Raw genomic sequence first — 21,852 nt, forward strand, 5'->3', positions numbered from 1 at the left:
TAAGCCCTCCCAAATTGCTAGGTGACGCACAATTCGTCCATTACAAAATAGGTCACTTTTGCTTTGAATAATCTAGCAGCTTATGAGACATCATTTAAAGTATTCAAAATTTGTCTTAGGTTCACTGAGTCCTCTCAAATTGCTAAGTGGCGCAAACTTCGTCTTGTAATAGGTCACTTTTGCTTTGAATAATCTAGCAGTTTATGAAACATTCTTGAAAGTATTCAAAATTTGTCTTATAGTAGGTTCACCAAGTCCTCTCAAATAGCTAGGTGGCGCACAATTCGTCTATTATAAAATAGGTCACTTTTGCTTTGATTAATCTAGCAGTTTATGAGACATTCTTGAAAGTATTCAAAATTTTTCTTTAGTAGGTTCACCGAGTCCTCTTAAATAGATAGGTGGCGCACAATTCGTCTATTATAAAATAGGTCACTTGCTTTGAATAATATAGCAGTTTAGGGTTCATTCAAATATTATGTTACGCAAAATTTGACAATTTCAGACCCCCTCCCTCCCCCACGTAACAACTTTTGTAAGAGAAAATTTAAAATTTTGTATGAAGCGTAACACAGTGCTAGACCCCCTCCCACCCCCTTTGCGTTACGTTATATTTGAACGAGCCCTTATGAGACATCATTTAAAATTTGTCTTAGGTTCACCGAGTCCTCTCAAATTGCTAAGTGGCGCAAACTTCGTCTTGTAATAGGTCACTTTTGCTTTGAATAATCTAGCAGTTTATTAAACATTCTTGAAAGTATTCAATGTCTTAGGTTCACCGAGTCCTCTCAAATAGCTTGGTGACGCACAATTCGTCTATTATAAAATAGGTCACTTTGGCTTTGAGTAATCTAGCAGTTTATGAGACATTCTTCGAAGTATTCAAAAATTGTCTTTAGTAGGTTCACCGAGTCCTCTCAAACCGCTAGGTGACAAACAATACTTACACTTCAAGTATTGTCACTTTTGTTTTTAGTTATCGTTGTAGTCCAAGAATATTCTTCCAATCAGTACTTTCAATTAAGAACATTTATTAAATCCCTTCAAATTGTGTAATAGCACAATATATGTTTATTGAATAAGTAACAACAGGTCACTCCCGCACCTCTTCCCAGTAATATTCTTCTCTACATCGTCGCCAAAACTACCTATACTGCAAGTCATGTTCCAGGAGCACCTCCTCTACATACGGCTTTGGACCGATCTGGGTTCTCCGGAAGCATCCACAGACCCGAAGCCGGCTACCGTCGTTAAAAACCACGTTTTCCACCTGGTAACGGAACCTGGAAGCAGTTCAGCTTCTCCGTTCACACACGCAGCTCCCGTAGCTGTCCATGTCATCATGGGGCTGCTGCTGATAGGATCTTCCATCCAACACTCCAGGCTTGATCCTGGTCGTCAAAATCCATGGTAGCTCTGCTTTAGTTCAAACCTGGAACTGTATATACTGGCAGCTGACAAGGCCGTTCGCAGCGGAAATTTAGAGGTTTCCACTTCTGTGTTCTCGGAAAAGTCATATTCCGATTTCAGGGCAGTGCTTCCTTGATTCCTTCATCGGGGTTTCCAATAAACCACGGGATGTAATCCATGAGGTCCTTACCGTCACTGTTCTCGAATTAGAATCAATTCCTGTGTTGTTTCAGAATGAGGCAGCTTCCTGCCGTCAAACTGAGCTGTAGTTATTCGTCATATTGGTTTCGACCGTTTCCAGTGGTTTCAAACAGTTCGCAGCGGTTTCAGAAAAATAACGTTCCCGTTGTGGTTATGAACTGCGAACCCCTGGTCGATTTCTTGTAGCAAATCACAACACCGTTATGTTGGTGGTAATGTAGCTTTAGCTGTAAATTTTATTTTTAATTAGTTTAAGTTTTAGGTTAATTGCATGTTTGTACTCACAGAAAATCGTTTGCATGGGTAATTTATCGCACAATTCTAACCGTACTACCGTTAACACGAGGAGTATCTGTATATATAGTTTAAGTTAGGTTAAGTTCAAACAATTTAGACTCTAACTTACAATTTGTGTAACGTTTTGTGTAGGTTATCGGGAATAACAATCTATGAATTTTTATAGCTGTAGATACTAGGCACAAATAGCTGTAAGTTCAAATTAGATTAAGTTTTAGCAATACATTTTTAATTAGAGTTCAATTGAGTTTTCACCTTACACAAGTGTTCTTCACTGTACTTTGGCCAACAATAACGATGACGAGGCTGGCCATCACATTGCTCTATTAATTGTCATCACCCACCACTACAGATTCCCTGACATAAGTTTGACGGTTCGCTCCGGCCGTCATCGGAGCGTGACCAAAAGTGTTGCCAGTATCAACATCCTCACCCCCGTAACACTGGCCACCAGGTCCAGTTTTACCAACCTCACCAACCTCTAATACTGCCAACCTAGCCACCGGTCTACGAACAAGCCCCCTCGCAGTTTGGACAATAGCTTGCCGTACTCTCCCATCAGCCCCTTGAATGGTTTCGACAACACGGCCTCTTGTCCACTCGTTTCTTTTTCCTTCACCGACCACCAGAACCAGTTGTCCTTCCGCCACTGCCTTTGCTTCGCCACACCACTTCGGTCGTCTTGTCAGCGTTGGCAAATACTCTTTAAGCCACCTCCTCCAAAACATGTCGAGCTGGTGCTGAACTTGGTGCCAAGATGAGCGGAGAGCTACCGCTGGATCCGTTGCTTCGACAGCAGGTTGTTTAACGCCGTTCGAATTGCCCAGCAAAAAATGATTTGGAGTGAGAGCTTCGCTTTCCTCCGACGTTAGCGGCAGATATGTGAGAGGACGGCTGTTCACGATAGCTTCGGCTTCCACCATAAACGTTTCCAACGCCTCGTCATTCAGTTTACGGTTGTTGTTGTACGCCGCTTCAACGGCTGTTTTGATGGAGCGGACCATCCGCTCCCATGCTCCGCCCATATGCGGAGTGCCAGGTGGAATGAATACCCACTTCGTAGCGGTGCCCGTGAATGTTACTGCCAATTGCTCAACTTGATCCCGAAGAAGTCTGGCGGCGCCTAGAAAATTGGTTCCGTTGTCCGAATATATCTCGGCTGGCGCTCCTCTGCGACAAATGAACCGTCGAATGCATTTGATGCACGAATCCGTGGTTAGATTGTGAGCTACTTCAACGTGTACCGCCCGTATGGTCAAACATGTGAACACGGCTATCCAGCGTTTTGCGTTGCTTCTCCCGATCTTCACCGTTAACGGCCCAAAGAAATCCAGGCCTGTGTAGGTAAACGGTCTCATAAACGACGCCATTCTTGCTAGTGGCAGAGGTGCCATACGGGGAATCTCCGGTGTGCTTTTGTAGACTCTACACCATTGACAAGCTTTAGCTGCGCCTTTAACCGCCAACCTGAGTCTTGGAATGTAGTAAGCTTGGCGAACCTCATTCACTACAGTCTCAGCGTTACTGTGTAGATATCTACGATGGTAGCCATCCAATAGTAGTTCAGTAAATTTGTGTTTCCGCGGGAGGATCATCGGAAATTTTGTTTGCATATTGACATTTGGGGCTGCTCCGATTCTGCCATCAACGCGAAGGATGCCTTGCTCATCCAAAACTGGACATAGTTGATAGAGGGCACTAGATTTTCCCAGAGATTCTTGTTCGGTCCTAGGCTTCGATCGGTTGCGTACAAGGACAACCATTTCGTCCGGAAAAGATTGCCACTGTGTCTCACGGATAAGCAGACATTCAGCTCGTACCAGTTCTTCCGAAGATAACGGGCCAACGAATCCCTCCTGTTGTGTGACTTTCCGCTTGAGGTTCCCAATGAAACGTAAAACGTAAGCAACAGCTCGAGTAGCTCGGGTAAGCTGAGAGAAGCGCTCAAGTTCTACCAAACGTACAGGAATACTCGTAACCTTATGCGCATAGCAGGGGCGTAGCTCTTCTTCTGTAGAGGGCGTCGACGTTTTCTGCACTGGCCATTCGTCTTCCGATAATTGAAGAAAACCGGGACCTCTGAACCATACGCTGTTGGCCGTTAGGTTGGGCCCGTTTCCCCACTTCGTTGCAAGATCTGCTGGGTTCTGTTTGGTTGGAACCCACCGCCAGTTTCCAACATCGGTGATGGTCAGCAATTCTCCGATCCTGCACGCGACGAATTGTTTATATCGTCGATTGTCAGCTCGCAGCCAGGAGAGGACGGTTGCTGAGTCACTCCAAAAGACTTTCTTTGAAATGCGTAGAGTATGGTTTTCTTCCACGAACTGCGATAGTCGAGCGCCCAGTACTGCAGCCTGTAACTCCAATCGAGGAATGGATTGGGTCCTCAAGGGAGCCACCTTCGTTTTCGCTGCAATGAGCGCACATTCTGGTAGTCCATCAGCGTTGGATGTTCGAAAATACGCTACTGCGCTGTACGCACTCTCACTGGCATCCACAAAAACGTGAAGTTGAAGATCCCGATATCTCTCCTTAGTAGCAGCAATGAAATAGCAGCGAGGAATTTTCAGGTTTCGAACATCTTTGAACAGGTGGGTCCAACTTTTCCACCTTTGATGCAGATCGTTGTTCACTCTTTCGTCCCATTGTATCCCTTCTCTCCAGACTTCTTGAAGAAGAATCTTCCCGTGCACCACAAAGAGGCTTAGCAGACCCAAAGGATCAAAGAGTGACATCAGACACTTCAGCATTTGTCTTTTAGTAGGATGTTGGTCGCTCTGCAACAGCTCAGTAATATCTTCCTTCATCTCGGTTGAGAAGCTGAATGAGTCTTCCTGTGTCAACCACAGGAGCCCGAGTACACGGTCGAAGTTGCTTTGCTTGTCCGTCGCGAATTTCTTGTCTTCTCCGGGTTTAACTTCACCTAGAGCGTTCAGAACTTCGCTGCTATTGGATAACCAGTTCCTCAGCTCGAACCCTCCATGCGCGTGGATGAAACGCATTTCCTGGGATACTTTTATTGCCTCCTCTGTGGACTCATAACTTTCAAGAGAGTCGTCCACATAGTGATTGTCGACAATTCCTTCGACTGCTCGAGGGTACGTCTCTTGAAACTCCTTGGCATTCTTGTTTTTAATATATTGGGCTGATGCCGGGGAGCAGGTCGAACCGAACGTAGCAACATCCATTAGGTACACTTCAGGTGTTTCGGACGAATCGCAGCGCCAAAGAAACCTCTGCGAGTGGCGATCTTCCTTGCGTATAAGGATTTGGTGAAACATCTCCTTTATATCAGAGCAGACTCCCACATGAAATTGACGAAACCGTACTAGAACACCAGGAAGGGACGTAAGTTGGTCGGGACCTTTCAGTAACACTGAGTTGAGCGAGATCCCGTTCACGGCTGCTCTAGCATCCCAGATCATGCGAATCTTACCTGGCTTCCGAGGGTTCACTACTGCTCCTAGCGGCAAGTACCATACGCGTCGAATGTCAGCGCTTGCTAGCTCCTCCTCAGTGGCGCGATGTGCATATCCTTTAGCCTGATAATCCTCCAGTTGTGTCTGTAACGCTTGCTTGAGATCCGGGTTCCGCATCATACGTTTTTCCAGGCACTCCAGTCGTCGACGAGCCATACCATAGCTATCAGGAAGTTCAACATGGTCAAACTTCCATAATAGGCCCGTCTCAAAGTGATTGCCGACCCGCACTGTAGTATCCTGCAGTATTTGCAGAGCGCGTTCTTCTGCTGCTGATACGAGAGGAGCTACGGTCGGTACACTGATGTCTTCCGTAGAGAAGAAATCCTTGACAAGGTTGTGTAGTGACTGGTCCGATGCACATCCACAGGCATGGTAGTTTACTGATAATTGTTGTCCGTCGCTCGCTTTACCGCCATAGATACACCAGCCTAGTCTGGTTTTGGCTGCGATGGGTTCGCGTTTGTATCCTTCGCGCACTTTTAATGGAACCATCAAATCTAGATTGTTGACACCAATCAGTAGCTTTGGAGTCGCCTTGGAATAGCTCTTAACAGGAAGACCTTTAAGATGTGCGAACTGCTCGGAGAGATGGTCGTATGGCAGCGATTGTGTGGGCAACGACAACTCCTTTACGGTTTGAACTTCCTCGAGTGAGTATCTTTTCCCATCAGTTGATGAAACGGTAAGCGACAGTTGCTTCGACCCCTTCTCTGTGCGTGATACGTTCGCTGTCCATAGCAAACATAACGGCATCGTTACACCTTCGACGCCCAACTCTTTGACCAGGCTGTCTTCAACTAGCGTCAAAGATGATCCATCGTCGAGGAACGCAAAAGTATCCACTGATCCTTTGGGCCCGTGCAGGGTCACTGGTAGTATTCTGAAGAGTAGCGATTGTTGCCCCTGCCGATGCGTATGGTTTTCTGCGGTATTCACTAACGGTTGAATCTGCGTGTCTGTACTGTTCCGCGGCGAATGTAGAAGCGGATGATGCCGGTATTCGCAACCGTTCGTCCCGCAGTTGCTGGTTTTTCTACAGCTTCTTCTAGCATGCGAACTCAAGCAGTTTCGGCACAACCCGTTTGACTGAACACACTTCCAGCGGCCGTCCACGGAAAGTGATTGGAAGGCCCGACAATCCTGGATTCGATGCCCGACGTTCTTGCAGGCTGGACAATGCTTTGCACCCTCACGACTGGATTCGGAGCTGAAAATCGGGTCACTACGGTGGGTGTTGACACTTCCTCTCGAGTTCGAACTGTTCTTCCCGAATGCTGAAGACCTTCCACTACTGCTGGCGTACACTGTCACTTTGCTCACTGCTTTCACTACACTGGACATGAAGAGGCCGAACGTTTTCAGATTAACCTCCGAAAATCCCTGGAGATATGAGCCCCATTCCATTTGAAGATGTGGTGGGAGTTTTGTGACGAGTTCCGCGAGAAGAGATGGATTTGACAGATGGGCGGTTTGTCCTGCGACTTCAAGGTGATCGCAGAGACTTTGTATAGACATCCCAAAATCAATAATCGTTTGAAATTTCTCCACTTTTGGTGGTGGTGTCGAGCGAACTTTGTCCAAGAGGGCTGAAATCAGCAGCTCTGGACGGCCATAAAGCATATGGAGAGTTTCCATAATGTGAGGTACCGATTCAGGTAGAAGTAGTCTACTTTGAACGGCCTCGTACGCCGCGCCCTTCAGGCTTCGCTGGAGGCGGCACAGATTTTCGGCACTGGAGTACCCACAAGCTAACGTAGTGTTCATAAAACAGCTTATGAACACTGGCCAATCGGCTGGGTTGCCAGAAAAGGGAGGTAAGTCACGAGGCATGACTTGCCTGGCAGCTAACTGCGAGGGGGAGGGGGCAAAAGTGGCTAAATTTGTGTTGAGGAATGGTGATTGCGCGGGCGACAAAGCAATGCTACCAAATTGCCTCATTAGATGTTGAATGTTATTGTCATTACTGGTTGGTTGCATATTCACTGGAGGACAAATATCTGGCTCACCTGGTGGCTGAGGGAATGATACTTCTCAGACCAAAGATGCAGGCTGGGCGGCCGGCGCGGACGGTGGCACGAGGGACGATGCAGGTGTAGATGCGATCACTGGCGAAGTTGCCGACACAGGTCCAAGGGCTGGCGCAGGAGCAGATGCGTGTGCCGTTTGAAGCATCGATGGAACCACCGGATACGTTGGTAGGTGGTACGGTGCCGAGACTGATGGAAGTATCGGCGCAACTTGGAACACCGGCGGGGGTATGGGTGCACTGAGAGTCGACGCCAAATTCCCCTGGTGATGGCTAAATTGTTGAGACGGAGCGGCAGGATGAGGAATCATCGACATCGGCGGTGCCCGCACTACCGCGGGAGGTGGTGGAGCCGATACGGATCCTGGAAAAAGTTGCGAAAACGTTTGCTTTTCGGAAGAGTTCTCTGGGATGGAGGCCAACTGATACGGGGCGGCACCGGATGGCCCCGAGCTCAGTACTGAAGGGAACAACCCCGTCACAGTGGATTTGTGCGCAGATGCAAGCGAGTACACCGGCGCCATGGACGGAACGTCTGTTGTTTTGGACATCACTGTTGGCAGTGACGATGCTGGTAGCACCAGTGTCGCAGGAGCAAACGAGGGGTAGCCAGGGGTCGATTGGGCCAAAGGTGCTGTCCCTGTGAGCTTATTGAAAACGGAACGTTTGGCTGAATCTTCGCCCTGATTCGGATTCGTTTTAGTATATTATAGAGCGGGTTTGGTGGCTGCAGCTGGTGGAGCGAATCGCTGCTTGGGCAACGAAGGATGTTTGAGGGGACTCTGTTGATTATCGCCCACTGGAAACTGCACTTCATCCGGAACGTGTTTGCTATCGATGTGTGCGTTCGCCACGGGATGGCTGGAATGGGCTGGCGGCAATGGAGAATCGGTGTCCTTTGAGGTAGGCACGTTGACGTCATCCTTCTGCTCTGCGCATTTGTTTACCCAATTCGCTACCTTATCGAGGCTGGTTTGCTTGCTGACTCGGCTACGTTTGCTCCGAATACTCTCGTTTTCGCCCTCCAGTTGAGATTCTAGCAGCTTGTATTTCTCCTCGATAAACTTCTCTTTCATTGCTTGGAGCTCCTCCAGCTTCTCAAGCTGCAGATTCACTCTCGCTGATTTAACCGAGCTATTGGAGATTCGGGAGCGACGAGAATGAGACACGCTACTGCCCAGATCGTCTACCTGACATTTTGGACAGGACCACGATCGATCGTTGATCGAGTCGGTGACGCCTGCGCATGCGAAGTGCCACCACGTCTGACAGGTGTCGCACTGCACCATTGAATCTTCGCCGTTCCGGCGGTCGCAACGTACGCAATCTGACCGGTTTTCGTCGAGCGTGTGTGCGGGATTCAATGTTAGCTCGCTGTGCATGTCCGGGAGGGATTTTTGTGGATTCGATTCCATATCGACGAGTTTATAGAAACTGCTGTCGATTTTCTCTAAAGTTTGTTCCCGTTGTGGTTATGAACTGCGAACCCCTGGTCGATTTCTTGTAGCAAATCACAACACCGTTATGTTGGTGGTAATGTAGCTTTAGCTGTAAATTTTATTTTTAATTAGTTTAAGTTTTAGGTTAATTGCATGTTTGTACTCACAGAAAATCGTTTGCATGGGTAATTTATCGCACAATTCTAACCGTACTACCGTTAACACGAGGAGTATCTGTATATATAGTTTAAGTTAGGTTAAGTTCAAACAATTTAGACTCTAACTTACAATTTGTGTAACGTTTTGTGTAGGTTATCGGGAATAACAATCTATGAATTTTTATAGCTGTAGATACTAGGCACAAATAGCTGTAAGTTCAAATTAGATTAAGTTTTAGCAATACATTTTTAATTAGAGTTCAATTGAGTTTTCACCTTACACAAGTGTTCTTCACTGTACTTTGGCCAACAATAACGATGACGAGGCTGGCCATCACATTGCTCTATTAATTGTCATCACCCACCACTACAGATTCCCTGACATAAGTTTGACGGTTCGCTCCGGCCGTCATCGGAGCGTGACCAAAAGTGTTGCCAGTATCAACAGTTCCCTCTTTGATGTGTGCCGTGGCGTAAAGATATTTGCCATGTAAAGGCCAAAATAAACAAAAATTAATTACTATTTATGAATTCTGCAATACTTACAGTTCAGAACTGTGGGCTACCTTTTGGGAAGTTTTCGGAAGATCTGTCCGCCCCGATGATGTGCACCAGTCAGCAGGATGAGTTTAGGTCCAGAGAGTCTTCGAGGAGATTCCGGCGGATCACAGGGACCGATTTTAGCTTCGAAGTAACGTATGCCCGTAAAAGCGCGAACCAAAACCGAGAAGAAGCTGTACCCGTTCCAGGAGGATCCACATAACACGCCTTTGATTTGTTTTTGTTTTGATCACTGCTGAGCATGGCGCGGTTTTCCCACCCTATAGTAATCGCGTGTAGGCACAGATGCAAATTGATGATATCTCACGCAAACAAATGCATATTGAGCAAACGTGAGTTACTCTGGTGCCTTTTTGAAAAATTCAATTTTGCTATTCCCACCCTCTTTTATCTTGGGATTGCCTAGCAAGATTTTTATAGGGATACGTATTTCGAGCAATAGGAGGCAATCAGTGAAGTACTAGATTGAAAGTAGTGAGCTGAATTTTAGTATGGTGAGATGATCAATTCTCTATTTCTGCAATGAAATGGAGCAAACAGCGTGGGTTATATGATTTCATGTCCAATTTTATGCTGTTTGAGCAAAAGTTTGGGTAACTGTGTTGTTGAAGTTGCAAGTTATTTATACAACATCACAGTTACCCAAACTTATGCTCAAATAGCATCAAATTAGTCAAGAAATCATATAACCCACGCATTTTGCTGAATTTCATTGCAGAAATGAAGAATTGATCATCTCACCATACTAAAATCCAGCTCACTACTTTCAATCTAGTACTTCACTGATTGCCTCCTATTGAGCAACTTTGATGAATTTTGAGTAACATTGATGAAAATATTTACTCAGGTTGAAGCTGTCCCGCCCCTTGTCCTACACTTATTCCTAGGGACGACGGAAATTCACGAAATGCCGTACAATTTGAAATAATTGTTAAAATACAAATTTTCATCAATTACACATATTTCAGCATAAATTGCCTGAAAACTTTGAACAGTGTAAAGTTATTTACAAGTTTATTGCATTTTGAATATATGCCTATTTAATACATTTTATCGAATGAGTTATTTTTTCGGTGAATTTATTATTACGCTTCTCAAAACCAGATTACGGTACCAGAATAGACGCCGTGCTATGGCCGCTGCAGCTCGTCTCAATATTGACATTCAAATCCGTAGGTTTGACCTCGAAAATTGGTCCAAATTTAGCAGTGAAATGTTCTTCCTCCTGCTCTTCCTCTAGCGAAATAATGACGTTGTCGAGGTGCTGCAAATACAAAAATAAACACTACCGTAATACGAGGTATCATTGATCAGCGGAGTAACATTGATCGGCTTGACCGACCTCATGAAATGTTCAAACAAGCATTTTACATTGAGTCAGTTTCTGCTATCGAATAGTATATCGTAATCTGTTATTATTTAGCTATTAAATGACATGTAATTCATGAAAATTGAATCACATAAACATTGAAATAAATGTATTTTTCCAAAGCTGTGTTTCATAACGCCATGAGATACATTGTTAAACATTCATGCTTGGTATGAATACTAGATACAATATGACGTTCGAAATCACTGTATTACATACTTCAATTCGATATCTTGGAGTTGGATTGAATAAATCAAATGAAACTTCTATGAAAGTGCTCTTTTTCAATAAAATATACGAATTTTAAAAAAGGCATAAAATTTCTTAAGCCATTGCCTACCTTTAGGCGTTATTCGCAGTTTAGAGGATTTTAATCTTTAAATAACTTAAAAAGTACAAAACTTGTAAGAATTTGGACAACATATTCGAAATCAGCGTCCCCGAAGTTAGTAGGTAAGGGTATTTTCAACACAAACGAACATTGATCACTGACATGATCAATGTTACCCCAAATCCACAATATAAAAAAATAGATTAAAAAGCTTATTTAAACATGTTTTAAAGTTTCACAATACTTTTTCGAGTAGCTTAACACATACTTAGAGGGCCAGTACTTGTATTAAAAATATAAAACATGTAACGTTTGCTTTAACAAGAGAATTATTCAAGAAAGATCGAAAATTCTGATCAATGTTACCCCGGATTACGGTATCCAGATTATTTTATAATCGGAATCTCCGTCCAAAAATTAGTCGAAATCCAAAAATTCATTATTTTTGGTGCCCGGGAACTATTTTAAAATGCATTTAAAATTTGTATGGGATTTTTTTTTTATTCGGGATGAACTGTCATTTTATCGATTGAACTGTCATTTTATCCACAAAAATAAAAACTGTTTTGTTTATTTAACCATCAAAACAAAGGTATTGGAAAGCAATAAAATCACGTTATACTCAGAAAAACGAGCTCTTTCTATTATGATATAGAAAATAGCAATATTTTGTTCACTAAACAACCCAATTTCCTCCCGATCGGTTCAATATCCACAGCAGTGATTGCTGTTGAAATGTTCTCTATATTTTTATCTCTGTATTTATTCGGCCTTAGATTGTTTTTCGTGGAAGCTGCTCTTACTTATACAGCCTGAGGTCTAAGCCTTAATAAATGAAAGGGTGATTTCGTGATCGATACGGCTGGACGTGTCGGAATCATCGTCGTTGTGTCCATCATGTTGCAACGGTTCTGAGATAGCCTAATAATACCGGCGACTGCCGAAGAATACACGAATCGACATCAGGAGTTATTGGCGTACTATTGATTGACTATGTCGAATCTAGTACAATCACACAATGAAGGATTTATTGAATATCATTCTCAATAAATTATACAGCGACCACAAACTGGGTGGATCCCATAGGATTTTGATAGTTTTGTTACAAGTTTGACATGTGACTTTCGCCATAATTTTTCCCTGGTCGTTATTCCCAACTTAGACTGAACGATTTTGTTTCACGTATCTGCGGAACCTGCATCATCGCTGAGTCCTTTAGAAAATTGGAATCTGATGCGTGTTCTCAGAGCACTCCATTACTGTTCTTGTGAGGGAATAACAATAGCTGGAGCCGAAGCCAGTTGCCCGGATACCGGACTCAGGCTCAACAACTTATGTATCCCGTTTTGTTGGACAGCCCATATTAATCCTGCATGGTTTTTCCGCTTTGGGCCGCCAAATTATCAACTCGTTAGGCAGCCTTCTGCAACCGTGATTCGTCTTCAATGGGCTGTATTTATTCTCGTGCTAAATTTCCTAACGCTTCAGTTGCTGTCAGCTGCTGAACATTTACGATGTTTTGGAGATACACTGCAACGACGCCCACCTCCTCCTGAATGCGTTTCCAAAATATGTTGATTCGAGCGCTAGGGTTTTCTGCTGGCGTGGTATTCAATTTTTTCACTTATTTTACTCGAAGTTCTACAATCGAACAAAATTCACCGTTACACGAAGTTAACTATGTACAAAACGTTGATAGACTCTACGTGCAATGGACCAAAGGGCCCTTGAAGGTTTCGAACGGAAGGTGTTACGTACTATATACGGCGCAGTGAAGTTGGAAGACGGGATTTTGAGAAGGCGAATGAACCACGGACTGCATCAACTTCTTAGAGAACCAACCATCGTCAGATAGCAACCCGATTGAAATGGTTCTCGCGAGTCATCCGACCAAGTGGTGGACGATTAGCGGACCCTTCGCAGACCGCGGATCTGGAGACGTACAGCCATGGACCAAGTAGAATGGAGACGACTCTTACGTACAGCAGAAGGCACTCAGGAATTAGTCTGGCCGGTAAGGTAAGTTATTCCTCCTCAAAATGTGTCTCCCCCGACGTAGAACGTACAGAAAGGCACTGAAAGTTCTGAAACGTTCTTCCCGTGACAATAACATAACGTTACATCCCACGGATATTTGAACAGATTTCGAATTGGCAGATTCGAGGCACTCCGAAAAGTTATCAAAAATTGAAATCAGTATGACTGTTTGTTTCACTTGCTCAAGAATTTCTGGAAAGGATTGCAGAAATGTGGTCTGATATCTGATTGCATCAAAATCGCCTTCCGACAAGTCGAAACCTTAGTTTTGCTTCCACCTGATGAAATATCTTATAGGCAGCAACGCTTTACATAATTATTTTAATACCGTAATCCGGGGTAACATTGATCAGAATTTTCGATCTTTCTTTAATAATTCTCTTGTTAAAGCAAACGTTACATGTTTTATATTTTTGAAACAAGTACTGGCCCTCTGAGTATGTGTTAAGCTACTTGAAAAAGTATTGTAAAACTTTAAAACATGTTTAAATAGACTTTTTAATCTAATTTTTGATTTTGTTGATTTGGGGTAACATTGATCATGTCAGTGATCAATGTTCGTTTGTGTTGAAAATACCCTTACTTACTAAACTCGGGGTCGCTGATTTCGAATATGTTGTCCTAATTTTTATAAGTTATGTACTTGTTGAGTTATTTTAGGATTAAAATCTTCCGACCGCGAATAACGCCTGAAGGTAGGCAATGGCTTAAGGAAGTGATAGCATACTTTTAATAAATCGTATATTTTATTGAGAAATAGCATTTTTTATAAAAGTTTCGTTTACTAAATCAAACTCTATGATATCATATTGAAGTAATACAGTGATTTCGAACCTCATATTGTATCTAGTATTCACGCCAAGCATGAATGTTTGACAATATATCTCATTGCGTTACGAAACACTGTTATGGAAAAATCGATTTATGCCAATGTTTATGAAATTAAATTTTCATGAATTGCACGTCATTTAATAGCTAAATGATAGTAGATTCGATAGCATAAACTGATTCAATGTAAAATGCTTGTTTAGACATTTCATGAGGTCGGTCAAGTCAATCAATGTTACCCCGCTGATCAATGATACCCCGTTTCACGGTACTTGATTTTTAACTAAATTATCTGATGTTTCATGTATTTGTACATTTTATAGATTACTATGACTTGTTGAAGATCTGCTCGTTTAAAAGAACGTCGAATTGTTCTTTTGAAACATCAGTTAAAAAACGAAAGAAAGCTACATCGATCATGTCGCCGGCTTGCAGAACGAAGAAAACGTTTGCTGGGGCTAAAATCAAACACAATTCGAAGACTCATTATAAAGCAAAAAGACAGGGACACCGTCAAAAAGCGTGATAAGAAACTCCTGGCGACGACTAAACCAAATACATTGTTGGAATGTTTGGAAAATGCTTTTTACAAGAAAGATGCAAAGCGCTATCAAGTTACGAGGTAGTTTGCAAGTCGTATGATGATATCTTCATCATCGACGTACAGAGCGCTTAAAGCAGAGTCACCTTTAACTTTACCACATCCAAAGAGTGTGGTAAGATTTCATCGGCACGGCATCCTGGTTGAACACGGAAATAATAAAGTTGATAAAAATTGCCTGTCAAAGGTATTACAAGTTTTATTTTTGTGTTAAATGTGCTATTTTAACTTGTAAATATTCCCCTAGAATTATTGCACATTTATAGGGCTCTGGCAGGATAGAGGCTCGCAATCCTGTTTCGATTGCCAACATTCAGGCCATTTCGGGCCGTGATAAAGTACTAGAGATGTAAACCTTTCCCTGGCCAGACATCAAGTTATAGAACTCTAGTGATAAAACCCAAATTGGGGTGCTCCCTAAGGATTCGAAATTCCTAGACAAAACCCAAGCTATGAAAGCAACTAATGCTGCGAACGAATGGCAACCACCAGAGAAAATACGATTGCAGGATTGACTGATGGACCAACAACATTAATGAAACCTCGTCATCCTGTCATCGGAAATTGTTATCCAGTAGGGTAACAGGGCAAAATATATGTTGTTCTATGTTGTGTTTGTCCAATTGTGATGTCCTAATTTATTACGCATTTGTAAGGTTCCACTAAAATATGTTATATTTTAATGTGCATTTGTAGTGCTTCATTATTTTTCGTAATAAAGGTTGTTGCAATACTAATTGATGGTAGGGTATGGATTCCCTTATTAAGCATGTGGCTCTCTTTTTCATCCAATGAAAACAAATGATTGAAGCGCTGTTTGTATTGTTCTTTGTTTTTGTACTTTGTGTTAGAAGTGAGAACGCATGAAAACAAAAAGAACGGAATCAATCGCTGCCGTAATCGTTTGGCGTCGAATAGAATGAACTTGAAAACGGGAGAATACTTATGGCACTCATACCCTATGTCCAATAAACCATATGTGGGCTAGGGTAATTCATATATTTTGGACAAGCTGAGGACAACGTTAGAGAAATCGTCCCCTAGCTACCTTAGACAGGAATTAATTATTTTGCCAAGTTACTATTACGCTTATAATATGATTGTACTTTGCGTTCTTGATGATAAAAAGCTTAACGAACGCATTTTAATCTGAGAAAATCACAATTTCCAATCGACTGTAAGAATTGCATTTTGGATATATGTTTTGGACACCCTCAGGTATGTATAATTTGGACAGGCCAATTATTTCCATGTTTAGCCATGAAAACTGCTTTATCATGAAAGCAGATTAAATTAACAAATATTGTCTTGTAAATAATCAAATTTCTCCGCTTAACAGGCATCTATTTTGATAACTACAGTTTTTGTTAAAATCGAGGAAATATTGACAGAACCATATAATACGCCTCCAAGTATGTAATCGCACAGCATCCCCATGTAGTTCGTCAGATGACCAAAATTACAGTAGAAATCTTGTAATTAATGTATTTTGGACTCCACCTATTTTAGGCGTTCTAGATGAATGTTAGGAGATTGGCTACCCAATGCTTCTTTATTGAACAGTTTTCATTGCAATAAAGCTTATAAATTTCTTACAATTATTAATTCAACGATTTTGAGGTGAATATTGTATGTGACTGTGAAGTGTATATCGTCTTGCATACTTGTGCATTTGAGGGGTTTTAGTGAAACATTTTACATATTCGATAATTTTGAAGTAAATTCTTAATTGTTAAGCGTATTTTCAACGTAAGTCATCAGAATAGAATGTTTGATCCAATAATCGATATTCATAAGCATCAACTTTTATTAGCTCTCCGGAACAAGACATACATCGCAGTGCATGTCCAATTTATATACATGTCCAAATTATATTTTTTACCCCACTCATAGAAAAATATTTTGAAATCCAACTCTGGATATCATACTGAGTTTATACAGTGATATCGAACTTAATATTGCATCTAGTAATCATGTCAAGTATGAATGTTTCAGAATGTATCTCATCGCGTTACGAAACATAGTTAAGGAAAAATCGATTTATTTATATAAACTCAATTTCCTTTCCTCAATTCAATATTTATTATTAACTCAACTTCCATGAACTTTGTGTGATATAGTTGTTTAACAGTAACCGATTGTGAAAAACTATTCGTTAGCAGAATCTGATGCAATGAAAATTACATCATGCATACTTCGATACATACTTCGATACATACATACTTCGATACCCAAATGTGATCTTTCTGCACCTATATCTGCCAGTATTATATTCTGGCAGTACTGTACTTTTTCCTAATCATCTGTATTCTTTACCCGGTAGATACTCCATCATTTTAAAATTAACCGAGATTTCCCAATTTGTAGCGAAGCAACTTAATCCGATTCCGAACAAAACTCCACTGCATGCTTTTATACCCTTTCAAACATATTTCCCCTCTCTCCGGCAGCGGGCGAGCACATGTGAGAACGCGAAAAATTTAATAAGTTTATTCATCATTAAATTAGCATACCACGTACCGCGAGCGAGACAGCCGATCGAGGCAGACACGTATCTGATATCGTATTTTCGGAATTCACTGACGTTTTCCCCTCGCCTTCGCGTCAGTGAAGCATCCTGCCACCCTAAAATGTGAAACCTTTGTCGTACTTTTTTTTTACCGAACGGTGCAGCACCGCACCGGGCAGAATGGAACACCACCCAAAGACAAACGTAAAATTGAAATAATATTATGATTGATGAACAATGGGAAGACGGTTCATAATTTGAAGTGAGATCCCAACTTTGACAGGTATTGTATATGTTGATTCGAGCATGAGAAAGGGACTAGCTCAGCTGCAATGGCATCGGGGCGAATGGATGATAGAAAACCCTAATTGATGGAATATTTACGGGCACTAATTTGATATGAAGGATGAGTGTTTTTTCACCGATGCTGTTGAGTTGGTTCGTGATGCTACAGGGACTCGAAATAAGATAAAATGGAATAACGTGTGACGCTACTTTATTCGGCCAACTTTTAAATAAAATTGCAAGGTTTAAATCCTCCGTACACTGTTTTTTGATAGCTTGTTTGTGAGCATAGATATTAACCAGAGAGTGTAACTCTTTGCAAATGACTGTTCCTGGAGCTCAGCAACTCCTTCATAACTGCGATAGAGTTGGCTGCAGTCAATCCCTCTATACGATCGAATCACCTTAGACCGCAAACAAAATACCGCCAGCAAAGCCGACGATGACGTTCCCACTGGAAACTTCAACCTAGGCACCTCGCCAAACATGACATTTCATAACACTGGACCCAGAATGGATCCTTGCGGAACTACTTACTTTGCCTTGCCGGTTAAACTAAGGCCTGAGTGGCCTCTGCTCAACATAGTTGCCGTCTCCGTTCTTCTCGGTCCATGGCTGTGTGCCTCTAGTTCCGCACTCTGCGAAGGGTCAACAGATCGTCCTTCACTTGATCGGCCCACCTAGCTCACTGCGCTCCACGTCTTCTTGTACCGGGCGGATGACTCTCGAGAACCATTTTAGTCGGGTTGCTATCCGACATCCTAATGGCGTGACCCACCCACCGCCTCCCGATTTTCGCGGTATGGACGATGGTTGGTTCTCTTAGCAGCTGATGCAGCTCGTGGTTCATTCGCATTCTCCAAGATCCGTCTTCTATCTGCACTCCGCTGTAGATGATACGTAGCACCATCCGTTCGGAAACTCCTCGTGTTGGTCCTCTGTACTTAGGGTCCATGTTTCATGCCCACAGATGACTACCAGTCTAATCAGCGTTTTGTAGATAGTTAATTTCGTGTGACGGCGAACTTTATTCGATCGTAGAGTTCTACGTAATCCAAAGTAAGCTCGATTTCCTGTCACAATGCGTCTTTGATGTCGTTGTCGGCGGTCACCAGTGAGTCCAGGCACACGAATTTTTCAACCGCCTCGATTTCATCATCGCCGATATAAATTCGGGGTGGCGGGCGCGGTGATTCCATGTACTGAGCGATTCCAAGCAACAGCATCAAAATTAAGGAAAATTTTTAATTCATGATTTTCTATTGAACTGAAACTTTGCACAGTTTTTCAGTTCCAGCTAAATCGCCATTTTTCGATATATCAAATTTTTATTTAGAGCCACGACTAACTTTTCAAAAGGGTGTATGTGAAAATGGTTCAAAAATATTCAAAAATATGCACAGCAAAAACGGATTGTTCGATTGTTATGAATTTTTCAGCAAAGTTAGATAGCTAAATGGTGATTTCTAAGAAAATATACACTGTGAAAAAAAATCTATTTTATCATTGAAAAACATCATTTTTGTCACAAAAACTCAAATATCTCAAAACCCTATCTTTTTACCAACTTGAATTTTTTAGGGAAAACGGTCCATTGTATTAGCAATCTACCATAAAAATTTGGTGATGGTAAACTAATAAACAAAAAAGTTATAACATTTCAAAAATTTCACAATTTTTACATTTAGTAAAAAAAATTTTTCTGTGTAAATTATTTCGGCCGGGAATCGCGATTTGATGCTGATTTTATTGTTCAGCAAAGTTAGATAACTAAATGGCGATAACTAAGGAAATATACACTGTGAAAAAAATCTTTTTAACATTAAAAAATATCATTTTTGTCACAAAAACTCAAATATCTCAAAACCCTATCTTTTTACCAACGTAATTTTTTAGAGAAAACGGTCCATTGTATTAGCAATCTACCATGAAAATAAACAAAAAAGTTATGACAATTCAAACATTTCACAATTTTCACATTTAGTAATAATTTTTTTTAGTGTAAATTATTTCGGCCGGAAATTGAAGTTTGATGCTGATTTTATTGTTAATGGACTTGGCGTGAGTAAAACAAGTTGTTTTTATTATATATTATATATACATATAATATACTATGTACAGTAATGTTCCGATTTTATCACGCCCTCCGCGCATTAGTCGTTTATTCATTAATTTGCTGTTACATTTGAGGACAAGTGTTTTCCCTCTTCTTCAAGATGAATGTTGAAAGCGTGTTTTGCAACGTTAAAAATATTGAAATGGGTATAGATGTTGAAGAATATTACAGGGCATTTTTGAAAAGGGGCGTAATTAAATTGTTTAAACAGATGTCGCTGATGGCAATTTCTCAGTTGTTGTCGTTTTCGAACTTCCTGCGCCCTGCTTTACCGATGATATACAGATGGCTCGTTTGTCAAATTCTAGACGGCAGGACGTGCAATTGCGTAATTTTGTACACAATGTGGACATTTGGGCATAACCAGTCTCTTTCAGTTTATCTATGGTGCTTTCGGTGAGATTTCGTAACTCTTTTGAACATTTTTTTTCATCAAACGGTCTACAAGAGAGCGTTGAGTTGAAGACCTTTGAGAAAGCGACTGTTCATCTTGTTCGTTAGATTATAATAAACAAAATCACTTATTAATTTTAACTTACTTGTTTGGTGTTGGTGGCTGAAGAAAAAAAATACTATACAATTTTTAATATTCATAGCGGTAGTATTTTTTTTGTTTTTTTCGGGAGCATTGTCAGGTATGTATACAGACAAACAAACGTAACACTGGCGAAATTTTCATTGACCACGATCATTTTGAATCTTGGTTGTGGCTTTCATAACAAGAAGAGCGCCCATCGTTTTTCTTTGCGTTTGACGTTTCACACTAGCGCCTTCTGATGACGATATTGCACAACGCAGTGTTTCGTGAAACATTTCCACCAGCTGGTGATAGTGTGAACTGGGCGATGAATTTTCACTAAAATTGTTCTAGGCGTTTCGTCTGTTTGTCTGTGGTATGTACCTCTTATGCATTTGTTGTTGTTGAAGTTACTCGCATTCTTCCGATCATAAAGTCTGTTCTCTACACACTTAATTTTGATTACCGAGTTCGGTAATTTTTTGACGAGATTAAAACTGCTGAGCACCGAACTCGTTCAGCAAAAATGCATTGTTTACCTTTTCCATACGATTTAGACAGTTGTTTTACTGAGCCTCAGTAAAATCGATTACCGAAACTACCGAGATCGTACTGCTGTTATAATCTCGTCGAAAAAGTACCGAACAGGCAATTTAGAAATAAGTGTGTAAGAGGGATTTTTTTTGCGGATAAACTAGACGTATACGCGTATATAAAACTTTTATTATACAGCTTTTGTCTCAAAAATAAATTCAATTCCATTTTTCTTATAATCAACAGCTTTTTAACACTATCAAGGGATTTTTTCACCAGTCACGTACAATAAAAAGTATGACAATCTCAATATTTTTGATCACAACACTGGATCGCGTCTAAGTTTCAAATAGATACTATAGTAATTACGAATAATCAAACTAAAGTATCATGAAAACAACTTGTTTAATTCAGGCGGTAGCCTTTACAATAAAATCAGCATCAAAATATAATTCTCGAAATAATTTACACAGAAAAAAATTTTTTTTTGTTACTAAATGTAAAAATTGTGAAATGTTTGAAATGTCATAACTTTTTTGTTTATCAGTTTACCATCACCAAAATTTTATGGTAGATAGCTGATATAATGGGCCATTTCCCCTAAAAAATTGAAGTTGGTAAAAAGATAGGGTTTTGAGATATTTGAGTTTTTGTGACAAAGATCATATTTTTTCAAAGTAGAAAAAGAAATTTTTTACAGTGTATATTTTCTAAGGAATCATCATTTAGTTATCTAACTTTGCTGAAAAATTTATAACAATCGAACAATCCGTTTTTGCTGTACAGCTTTTAGAATATTTTAGAACTATTTTCGCATACACCCTTTTGAAAAGTTAGTCGTGAGTGAATATGAAGGTTTAATATCAAAAAATGGCGATTTATATGAAATTAAAAAACTGTGCAAAGTTTCAGATATTTTTGAAATGGTCGCTCAGGATCGACTGACATGACACCGTGGAATTCCTCTACTTTGTCTTCGGCACATGAATAACTAATTCGATTCGCCTGGTGAATCTTTAGTCGGATGTACGTTTCCGCTATCGCACAATGGTAGGAAAAAGATAAAGTTCGGCCAAAACTCTTTTTATGTGTTTATCCGAAGTTATAGGTTGTCTAGATATGTTATATAGTATTTTTAGTGTTTCAAA

At 41.1% G+C, this 21,852-nt stretch overlaps 2 protein-coding genes across 6 annotated transcripts; both read right to left on the reverse strand.

The window, feature by feature from the left end:
* Nucleotides 1-1,755: 1,755 nt before the first annotated feature.
* LOC134288006 (uncharacterized) lies at nucleotides 1,756-7,370 on the reverse strand. Of its 5 annotated transcripts, none has more exons than XM_062851505.1 (3): nucleotides 2,164-7,370; nucleotides 2,018-2,097; nucleotides 1,756-1,963 (listed from the first exon to the last, which is right to left on the reverse strand). In XM_062851505.1, exon 1 carries the CDS (start codon nucleotides 7,368-7,370, stop codon nucleotides 2,235-2,237), a length of 5,136 nt encoding a protein of 1,711 aa, XP_062707489.1. In that variant the 3' UTR covers nucleotides 1,756-1,963; nucleotides 2,018-2,097; nucleotides 2,164-2,234. The 5 variants fall into 5 exon arrangements, with proteins under 5 accessions (XP_062707489.1, XP_062707485.1, XP_062707487.1 ...); XM_062851504.1 differs by having other exon boundaries at nucleotides 1,758-1,838; nucleotides 1,897-1,963; nucleotides 2,018-7,370; XM_062851501.1 differs by having other exon boundaries at nucleotides 1,756-2,097.
* Nucleotides 7,371-7,424: 54 nt separating this feature from the next.
* Nucleotides 7,425-7,970, reverse strand: LOC115256247 (uncharacterized). Its single transcript, XM_029854517.1, has one exon. It carries the CDS (start codon nucleotides 7,968-7,970, stop codon nucleotides 7,425-7,427), a length of 546 nt encoding a protein of 181 aa, XP_029710377.1.
* Between the last annotated feature and the right edge of the window lie 13,882 nt (nucleotides 7,971-21,852).

The sequence above is a fragment of the Aedes albopictus genome, chromosome 2 (assembly GCF_035046485.1).
Source record: "Aedes albopictus strain Foshan chromosome 2, AalbF5, whole genome shotgun sequence".
In the NCBI taxonomy this organism is placed as follows: domain Eukaryota; kingdom Metazoa; phylum Arthropoda; class Insecta; order Diptera; family Culicidae; genus Aedes; species Aedes albopictus.

Bases quoted from the DNA above. Each gene is read 5' to 3' on its own strand.
- LOC134288006 (XM_062851505.1), bottom strand. From the start codon at position 7,370: ATGCAACCAACCAGTAATGACAATAACATTCAACATCTAATGAGGCAA.
- LOC115256247 (XM_029854517.1), bottom strand. From the start codon at position 7,970: ATGTCCAAAACAACAGACGTTCCGTCCATGGCGCCGGTGTACTCGCTT.